The following is a 10,693-nucleotide window of genomic DNA, read 5'->3' on the forward strand; positions in this document are numbered from 1 at the left end:
ACGTAGAGCGGGGTTTCAAACCGGCAGCGGCTCCCTGTCAGAAAGGCGGCGTCTGAGGCTCCTGTCGGGAAGGCGTCTGAGGCTCCCACGCAATTGTTATTTCCATATTTCTATACATGCGTGTGCGCAACGTGTGTCCTGTCCCGGACACACTTAAACTCCCAGACAAGGAAAAGGAGGTTGAGGTGTTTTATTCTATGCTGAACCTCTCCCACCTGGAGATAAACCATCATATATGTAATCCCTGTCCAGGTAAACAGCGTTTTACGTCGTTAATCTGTTCTAGGGGCTGCGTTGTAAGTTGAATTAACTCGTTTCCGGGCTAAACTGTAGATTACCCTTCCCAATTCTGTACAGAACTTTATTTATGAATGCATTACCATTGATATTATATTAATATTAATCTATTTTAAGCTTGCAAACAATCAAATTAAATTTTTTAATATAGTACAGAAAAAAGATGTCTCGTCTTCAGCTGCTTCTTCCTCATCGTGGGTCACGGGGGTTGCTACGGGCTAATAATATGATATTAAAAGTTTTTATTCTGATTTATTGTACAGTAACATGATATTAGTTGCTTTTAAGGGTTTACTAGTGATTTTATGATTCCAGTAAAATCGAGTAAAATGATGTAAATTATAATAAATTATAATAATAATCAAGAACATAATAATATAATATTAATACTAATAATAATAATTTTATAATAATGTAATAATAATAATATAATATTAATATAATGATAATATGATAATAATATAATATAATAGTAATCAAAAAGGACTCCTAACGGCGTAAACCGAGGCTCATCTGTAGTGGATTCTGGGTCTTCAAGTCAGTTCTTTCACCTTTGACCCCTGAAAGCAGCTCCCATCTAACACTAAATAACAAACGCTACAGACGGGGTCTGGATATTTACCGCACGGCGGAGCGTCGCTCACAAACTGCTCCCTGTGGTTTTAAATTAGAGCCCAGCTCATCACTCACAGAGGAAAGTGCCGACACGACGCTATATTATGAAGAATCGCTTCCACGGCGATCGGCGCCGGGGTTCGCCTTCCCATTAATGTTTGTTTGCCTATCATTAAAAGTCTCATTTTCCTGCAAGTTGGAGCAAGAACACGAAACGAAAGCGGCCTGCTGGGATCCTGATGAGCTTTTTCGCGCATTAATACGAGTATTTATTGCCAGTGAGTTGATGGAGTGTGTGGCAGTGAGGGGGCGGAGCTTATCCCGCCAGGTTAACGATGGATTCTTGTGTGATTCTGTCCTCAGGTCTTCATCATCGGACTCATAGCCGACAGGAAGTTCCAGCACTTCAACCCGGTTCTGGAGACCTACATCCGGAAGCATTTCAGCGCCACGCTGGCCTACACGTGAGTCCGACCTCTCCGATGGCCCCGCGGCGGCCTTAGAGGAGATGTTTCAGACGCCCTGTGGTTTCCTGTGTCGACAGGAAGTTGACCAAAGTCCTGAAGAACTACGTTGACAACGCCGACAAGCTGACGGAGCAGCTGCTGAAGGCCATGAAGGCCCTGGAGTACATCTTCAAGTTCATCGTGCGCTCCAGAGTCCTCTTCAACCAGTACGTGATGGTCACGTGACCCTGCAGACGCGGTCACGTGACCCTGCAGACGCGGACGAGCGTTAGATCTTCAGTTCAGTTCCCGTATTTTTCTTTCTTTTCTGCGTGACGGCACACAGGTGCTCCAGAAGGGGGCGGGGCTGGGGGGTGAGGGTGAGGCGGGGGGAGGAAGGGGTCTTATCGCATCATTTTAAATGCTAATCCTGGCTGGCGGCTCGAGCGATGTGTGTGATTGCGATCCAATAATATTTGCAGTGATAACACACACACACACACACACACACACACACACACACACACACACACACACACACGAGGGCCATTCTGCCAGCTGCTTTTAATGATTTAACAGGGAAGCATCAAACTCTTGTCATCTCCACGCGGCGAGGGGGTGGTGGTGGGGGGGTGTTTACACGGGGATGAAACAAATAACACTCTAGTGATCATGTGCCAGTGTAATTCTCCACTTCGCCCCCCCCCCCAGGCTGTACGAGAACAAAGGAGAGGCCGACTTCATGGAGTCCTTGAGGAACCTGTTCACGTCCTTCAACGACATGATGAACAGTAACTCAGAAAACACCGGCATGGTGAAGGTGGGTCGACAAACCCCCCAGCCTCGAACGGGACGCGTGACACCCTTCAGATGCTCCAGGGGTGTAGATGCATGCAGCTCATTAATCGTCACCGTCAATGAATGACCTGTTTTAAATCCCTTTTCCATATATAAGGCGCACTGGATTATAAAGATCACTGGATTATAAAGATCACTGGATTACAAAGATCACTGGATTATAAAGATCACTGGATTATAAAGTGCACATTCAGTGAATGGCCCACTCTAAAACCTTTTTCCACATATAAGGCATGCTGGATTATAAGGCGCACCTTCAACGATTGGCCTATTTTAAAACTTTTTACCATATAAGGGGTGCTGGATTATAAAGCGCACTGGATTATAAAGCGCACTGTCGGATTTTGACAGAATTAAAGGCTTCTAGGTGCGCCTTATAGTGCGGAAAATACTGTATATAGAATTTAAAGAGTTTATTTTCGCTGCCTCGTCGTACTTTCTGCTGCTGTAAGACGTTTTTCCCTCCATGGACACACACTCTTTGTTCCGGTTGGTTCTGTTGGTGTGTTTGTATTCCTCCTGTCTCTCCATCTCACCTTGACCTGCTTCTCCTGTGTTTCCGGCCGTCTCTCCTCTTTAGCTGCTCCTTAAGGTATTTATTCCTTCTTGCCCCTTCTGCCCTCCTAAGCTTCCTCCATTGGGTTTTCATTTCATCGCCCTTCAACCTGAACTCTTTCTGGATTTGAGACACGCTCCCTCCTCCTCCTCCTCCTCGTCCTCATCCTCTTCTTCTTCTTCTTTTTTTATTTGTTGTTCATTCTGTGCACGCCGCCGCCGCCGCCGCCGCGCACCCACCCGCTCATGTGCACTGCTTTCTAAGATAACATAATCGGCGTGTATGCGCCTTGGCACACCTACAGTAGATCCACGTGCACGCTCAACCATAGGACAAGCTGGGGAGTCAATTAGGAGTCAGCTGGTGTGTAATTGGGTGAGATATTACCTTTACTGTCAGTAAATTAAAAACCCGTCTTGAGGAACGGGCGAGAAAAGGCGAGGATTTGGTGCTTTCTTCCCCCCCAAGTCCGCCCCTTGTGAAAGCAGTGTGACAGGTGGAAGCTAATGAGCAGTCCTATCATAACCGGAGTGTGAGTCCTGATGAACATCTGGATTGACTGACACACACACACACACACACACACACAGATGGAAAGTTTCACAAACTAAACAGAAAGGAACGCTTGTTGCTGACTGAGACTCGTCTCCTCCGGGACGCCGTGTGATTCCCAACAGGTGGGAACGAAGGGAAAGAAACATCCTGCCGGCTTCCTGGAGGGGTAAACAGTCTGAGCGGAGACTAAAAATAATCTGCTTGGATTATATTTAGAGGTCAGGACTTCCAGATGTTTCAGAGATATGTGCTACAGATATTTCTTTCCCATCATTCCTTTTGCTTCCTGATATTTTTTTTAGACGCGGTTGATTGTTGCACGCTGCATCAGTCCGCTGCTAATTAGCACAGATGCCATACGAACGTCCCCAACCCACCTTGGCCTGCGTTTAGCGACCGTCAGCGGAGGGAGGTGTCGTCTCCGTTAATCATTCCCATCGCTAATGGATCGCTACCGGGGCGCTTAATGGCTTCATTTCCCTATAAATCCTTTGCATCTGGTTGTTCTCAGCACAGAAAATCTTATTTTGTTTTGCAGTTTAATTATTATAGATGGGAAAAGAACTGAAAATTACATTTCGTTTATCTATTCGGTTGTAACTTTTTTCGGAAGATTTTGGATTCGTTTTATAAACATTAAAAAAAACCAAACAGCTGAAACAAGCGTAAATGTCTCGTCTGGGTGTCTCAGATCCCCAAAAACCCAAATATATAAAAGTTTTAATTTGCACTGCAATGATGCCTGCAGGCGCTAAGCTAAAAGCATTAGCATTTAACCCTTTTTTTGAGGGTTTGATTTGACCCTTCAGCGCCCTCTTATGGCGACCGGCGTATCACACGCGTGGGATTATTCATGGCCTTCGCTGAGGTTTTGCAGAGATTACAGCGTCACCTTAACCCTCATCTCTAAAACCCAACAGCCAATCAAAAGCCAGCATTGAATGAATGAATGAATGAATGAATGAATGAATTAATTAATTCTAACCGTCAAAACAAACATTTATCTTGTGTTGCGTTCCGGTGAATGTTCCCCTCCCTCAGTTTGTTCCCACCCTACATGTGAAAACTACTGTATTACATAAGGTTTGAGGAGGAAGCAGGTAAATGCAATTGTGGATCAATATTCATTGATCTGCAGCTTAAAGGGATCTGCTAATGCTTTGTGTTTTATTTCTCTGCTTCAGGGCGCCGCGCTGAAGTACATTCCCACTATCGTCAACGACGTGAAGCTGGTTTTTGATCCAAAGGAGCTCAGGTAAAACATCCTCCTCTGTTGTCATGACGCCCGCGGTAAATAATTCTAATTCGAGGGGAAATTATTCGTCCGTCTGTGAAATCTGCACCTTTTATATGATCTTTTTTTTTTTTTTTGTCAAGTCCTGATTGGTTTTTTTTGACTTTCGAACAGGAAGCCCATCTCTGCGTCGCCCCACAGCAGCTCATTAAAATATTTAGAAAACGTTTCACGTCGGAAACAAAAAAAGGAGAAATTTAACCTTTGATTTTTATCTGAAGCTGGAATTAAAACTTCATGTTTTGATGTTTCCCTAACAAAAACAAGCATGGCGGGGGGGGGGGGGGGGCTTTCCAGACCTGGAAATGTGCTTTTCTTGTTCCTTTTTTTCCCGCCGGCCCGGCACCTGAGCGGCTGCCATTTCCACGCCGGATCCCGGACCACACAGGATTGCTAATCCCTGCCTCTGGCCTCCGTTCCACCAAATCTCAATCTGAATGTCAGGCCAGAGCTTTGTGTCGCATCATTTCTGCCTTCCTTTTCTCATTTTCCTTCTTATTTTTTTTGGGGGGGGGTTTATTCTTGTTATTCCTTCATGTAATAAATTATTACATTTGCAGGACGTTTCCTGTTTCCTGTTTCTGCGTACTCCTGCAGGATTTTAAATCGTTGGCATGAGAAAAACGTTTAATTTCAAACCTCCCGGCTCTTTTTTTTTTTTTTTTCGTCGTCTTGCAGGTTTATTCTCAATCCTGGTCTGACAGCTTTTAATTACTCGTTACTGACTGAATAGAATCCGAACGGAAGCGATGAAGCTCAGACACACCCTGACCCCGTCCATCTTGGTGGATTTACTTCGTTCTATCAAAAAGAAAATGTTGTCAATTTCAAACCGACAATTGTAGGTCAGTTCCTCTGAATCGACCAATCGCGTTGCAGGGTTGATTGCTCGGGATGCTGTCAACCGGCCACGAGCGGCGCGATTGGTTTTGACCTTTTTGTCTCGATTGTCCCTCTTCTGTTTCCGTAGCAAACTGTTCACCAAGTTCATCCTGAAGGTTCCTCCAGGTCGCCTGGTGAGACAGAAGCTGGACTGCATGATCGACATCGTCCACAGCGACCTGTTCATCCATCAAGGTGAGAACGCACACGGTAACGGTCGTCATGGAATAACCCAGGAATTGTTTCCAGATCAATTTCCCACAACTTATTTTTATTAGGTCCTTCTTGCTCTCGTTTTCTTCTCTGGAAACAATTCAACAACTTATTGTCGTACTTGTCGACGCACCTTCGATGGATGTGTGCAAGAAATCCAATGATGGAAGGGAGTCATTACTTCCTGTCGGATAACGCCTGAACGCAACGCGGTGTGTTCACGATCCGATCCTTTTTCCTTCTATAACAGGAAACCGTCTCGAGCCGTTTTAGTAACAATCGAAAAGGCAGCGCTCGTTGCTATCTATCGGTTGGTTGAGCTTTGGACGGACGAGTCTTACCGAGGCTTGTGATTGGCCGGGGTCGCTGATGCGGAACAACCGGATGCCAAATAAACCCGTCGGTTCTGCAAGCTGAGCTCCGCTCAGGAGATGCTTCATTAGATAGACCGATCCTGCAACTGCGTTCTTCTTCTTTGGTAATGTCCATCCCAAAAGAGCTGGTAGGTGCATTACCGCCACCTGCTGGTGGTGGAGGAACATCTGACACTCCAGGCCCACTAAGGGTTGAATTCTCACGCCGTTCCCTCGCCGTAGAGAACGACCTCGGAGACAGGAAAACTTTTTTTTGTTCCTCTCTTTTTTATTTTCGAGACACGGCCCTCGTGTCACCTTCACTGTCGCCGTGGTGCGAGGAGAGAACAGGACCGGCGCATAAATGACTTGCAAATGGGCTCGTCAGAACAGAACAAACACGTCAGCCGCTCTCCTGGTTCGTGGTAACGGTGGAAAAATCACTAAAGCGTCCAAAATCTGTTTGTTCTGGAAGGATGACGAGAGCGCCCGTGGCCCAGCTTGATAGTTCCAGTCTGCTTGTCTGCCTCACACACTCTCCTCCAATGCATGTGTGTGTGTGTGTGTGTGTGTGTGTGTTTGACTTTGGAGGAGCTACAGCGAGGATGAAGATTGGACGCCGGTGACAACAACCAGGCCTCATCCTCAGATGAGAGTTTATTTTAATCCTAGCGCTAAAAAAAAAAATCAGACTTTCTCGATGTGGATGTAGCTCCGCCCTCACGCCAGGACACACAATAAAAAAACAGGAATAAATAATAAATATAAAATAAATATTAAAAAAAAAAAATATATATATAAATAAATTTTAAAAAATAAAAATAATAATAAACAGGAAGTCATGCTCCCCCAGTCATTTTAGTCGCTTCACACTAAACATCCATTACAGACGGTGTCGTCCTTTTATCGCTTGATTGGCTAAATAATGATTTATCATTTAAAGTCGAGTTTAGTTGATGAATTCTCTCCAAGCAGCAGCATCGGTTATCATTTTTTTAGATGATTTATAAAATGAGTCCAGCCCCCTCGATCAATCATGAAATTATCTTTCACTTCCACCAGGAGTTATTTTTTTTCTTTATTTAGCTCCTAATTATTATGAAATATATCTCCCCTGTTCTTCGTTTTCAGAGCTTCTGTTTTTTTTAGCAGATAATTCCTGTGAGGTCCTTCCTTTTCCTTTCTTTGAGCGTTGGGACGAAAGCATCCTCTTCATCCGTTTCTTCATCCGTCGTCACGACGACGCTGGATGTCACGTGTCGCTGTTTCAGGTCCAGAGGATGTAAAACACTGATTGGATTTGTGTTCAATACGTCTTTGTGTTGTTTATGACGCTACATCCTGCTGTTCATCATCCGGCCCAGAGCGCGATTGGAAATTGGCAAAGCTTCGTGTTTGCTTGTGCGTGTGTGTGTGTGTGTGTGTGTGTGTGTGTGTGTGTGTGTGTGATGACTAATGAACTTACATATTCATTCTGTCCTGCTTGATTGCCTTATTAAAGCTGTAACATCATCAGCCGAGCAGAGACCGCGTATTGATCGTCAATGGAAATCGTTGACTTCTTTTCTCTTAGCGCCACGTGAACCCTCAACATATTTTTTATGTTTTGGGGATCAATCTGCCGCACCAGGAGGGGGCGGGGTTTCTTATTTTGACAGTGGTTTATTTAAACTGTCTTAAGGCGGGGTTATCAATCGCTCAGAGTCGACAGGAAGCTGGAATGTGATTGATTTGCTGACCGTGAATGAATCGTGTCCTCTCTTAACCCCTGAAATGAAACAACCACATCTTCCAGATTGGAATGACCCAACTTCAATATTTGCCCCAGGGTGTGACACGCACACACACACACACACACACTCACGACAGTATTTCTGGCATCAGAAGGTTTAATAAAAATATGATAATTTGAAGCAGGAATTTTTCCAGGCAAAATTTCCATCTGCACGCGACCAAAAAAAAAATAAATTTCCCATCAGCGTCGACCATCCTGTGGTCGGTCGTCGCTCTGATGCGTTCAGCGTCCTCATGAAACGTGCGTTCTCCCCAGATTGCCGTGACATCCTGATGCCGCTGATGACCGACCAGCTGAAGTTCCACCTGGGCCAGCCGGAGGAGCCGAAGGCCTGCTGCCAGCTGCTGAGCGACATCCTGGAGGTGCTGAACAGGAAGGACGTGGTGAGGAGATCGCACCGGACGCAGGACGAATCCAACCGGACGCTCGGGTTTCCGTCGGTCCTTGAATGCATCGCGTGCCGGTGTGTGTCTTTGCAGGGTTCCACCCAGTGGCACATTCAGATCATCACGGAGAAGCTGCTGAGGACCGTCACCAAGACGGTCATCTCTATGGGCCACGACTCCCCTCACATAGTGAGTCACTATGAAACACACACACACACACACACACACACACACACACACTGCAATTTAGTGGCCACTACTGCCTGAACTCCCAGAGGACTGCGGCTCCGGTCCCATTCCAAACCTATTATTGAAGGTAAAGTCTACCCCAACCTTGCTCTGATTGTGTTTGATTGGCCGGCGCCGCTCTGCAGGCCAGTGTGTGTGTGTGTGTGTGTGTGTGTGTGTGTGTGTGTGTGTGTGTGTGTATGTGATCCTTCACTTATTACTACGTTTGTGACCCCCCCACCCCCCTTCTCGGCCTGTAAATGCACCCAACCGCCTGCATTTTCAGAAGTCTTAAAATGTTGTAGCTGTAAAGCTCGTGTCCGTTAGCATGTAGCATGTCGCTGCTAAGCTAAAGCTGCTAAGTGTTGCATCATCAGCATCTTTTCATTGTCTCATAATGACGAACCATCGCAACGGATCCCGTTTGTATCTGGATTTTATTCTATTTCCCTTTCTCCTTATTTGGCGTCTGTGTGGGCGGGGCCTCGTGTTCCTCCTCTGAGGGCCCTTTAAGGTGCTTTTATGACAATTCTTAAAAGCAGAGACGTCACAAAAGTAAGATTTTCCCCCTGGACTTTAAGCGCATCGTTTAACTCCCCAACAGCCGGTGGTTGCCGTGGCGACCGTTCTCCTCCCATGTCGTGTTATTTATCACGCGTGCACAACAGCGACTGCGGCGGCCCCCTTTTTCCTTCACCTGTTTCCGAGACGCTTATCTGCTTTTGTTACGTGGCGCCGAGCCGTGGCGGCGCTAAGTGATTTAATAAGCGGCGGTCGCCGGAGTTGTCGCACATTAATCATCCAATGTGATGTCAGGGGGAGGGCTCTCACCCCCGCCCCCCCCAGTGCTTTGATGTCATTCCACTCCTCTTTCTCCTCACCTTCCCGTCTCAAGTCTTGCAAAGATGCTGGAGGTGCTTTTTTTTCTCCCTGCACCCAGCGTATGCATTGCACCACATAATGTAAAGCTAACAAGGCCCCTCCCATCCAGTTTGCCCTGGGGGGTGCAGTGTGGGGGGGGTGTCTTTATAGCTCTTTTCTTTTCCATGCCAGGGCAAACTGACTGCATCGTCGCCCTTTGGCTCCCTTATGTATTCCTCCTGCATCCCTGAGCGGTCCTGATGCTGCGGGTGACGCGTCAGTAATCACACGCCGGTCATTAGCAGACGTAGCTTCGTAGCATGACTTTGATGTCTTTACAGTCAAAGTAGGTGAAGTGGATTAAAGTGTGACATTTAGGGGCTTTATCACAGCGGCGTTCCTCTATAGCTCGCGCGTTTCATGAGACTTAACAACCACTTTGCCTAAAAGGCGCTCGGCGCCGGCTTGAAGCAATGCATGCTGGTCGCCTCCTCTCAATCCTATTTGTCGCTTGGCGCTGGTGAAATGACATTTCCTGCCCCCTCCCCCCCCCATCTGGTTAATGAAACCGCTGCTCCCATAACCCCCCTGAACATCACGTGACACCGCTTTTTCCTCAAAAAAACCCCAAAAAAACGGGGTTTGACAGGAAGTGGGGGACGATGGTAATAATTGCCCCTGCGTTTAATTGCTCCTGGTTTCAGTGATAACTCGTTAAAATTCAGAACTGGATCTTGAATGAAAGCAAAAATAATTGCTGGCGTGTAGAACCGCTGGCGAACCTCCAGGACACGCCGCTTCTGTTGAAGCGCCCCCGTTTGGGTCCGTGCTGCGGCATTAGTGAACATATTCTGCCTGTTTAAAGACGCGGAGGTGCTGTCCAGGGTTTAAGGCGTTTAGGAACAGAAAATGTTGCATTCTGGGTAATAAATTAGTAAATTCTCCCTGAACATGGAACATAAATCGAGGAGTTATCACATGTTTCGCCAGAACGACGCCGTTCTCCTGACCTTACCGAGGCGTTCTGAGGTCCGACCCGCCTCAAGTTGAGGTTGTCGGTTGGCGGCGACGGCTCATGATCCTCCACAGCGAGCAGAAGCCGCAGAGGAATGGACTGCGATTTATCGACCCACCAGCTATAGGCGCCGGCGTCTAAATATTCCGATCAGGATCCTGGATCTATCTTCAGCTCCGTATCGCCGTCTTTATCTCCACGTCCTTGCAGCTGCAGCGTTTCCTCTATTTTCCTCCCTCTCCCCCTCCTGCTGGCCAGACTGCTGCAGAGCTCTTTACAGGAAAGAAGCATAGTGAGACGTGGCACTGCATCATAATGCCTCCAACGTGCACTTATCAC

General features: G+C 46.7%; 1 protein-coding gene across 1 annotated transcript in view; it reads left to right on the forward strand.

Moving 5' to 3' along the window:
• Window positions 1–10,693, forward strand: part of dock1 (dedicator of cytokinesis 1) — a 102,482-nt gene that overhangs the window by 30,517 nt on the left and 61,272 nt on the right. The window contains exons 20-26 of the mRNA XM_068305794.1: window positions 1,276–1,376; window positions 1,457–1,585; window positions 2,070–2,178; window positions 4,512–4,582; window positions 5,592–5,698; window positions 8,120–8,247; window positions 8,344–8,439. Of these exons, the coding sequence (XP_068161895.1) occupies window positions 1,276–1,376; window positions 1,457–1,585; window positions 2,070–2,178; window positions 4,512–4,582; window positions 5,592–5,698; window positions 8,120–8,247; window positions 8,344–8,439 (741 nt within the window). The remainder of the gene's footprint in view (window positions 1–1,275; window positions 1,377–1,456; window positions 1,586–2,069; window positions 2,179–4,511; window positions 4,583–5,591; window positions 5,699–8,119; window positions 8,248–8,343; window positions 8,440–10,693) is intronic.

This window comes from Antennarius striatus, chromosome 21 (genome assembly GCF_040054535.1).
Source record: "Antennarius striatus isolate MH-2024 chromosome 21, ASM4005453v1, whole genome shotgun sequence".
Classification (NCBI taxonomy): Eukaryota; Metazoa; Chordata; class Actinopteri; order Lophiiformes; family Antennariidae; genus Antennarius; species Antennarius striatus.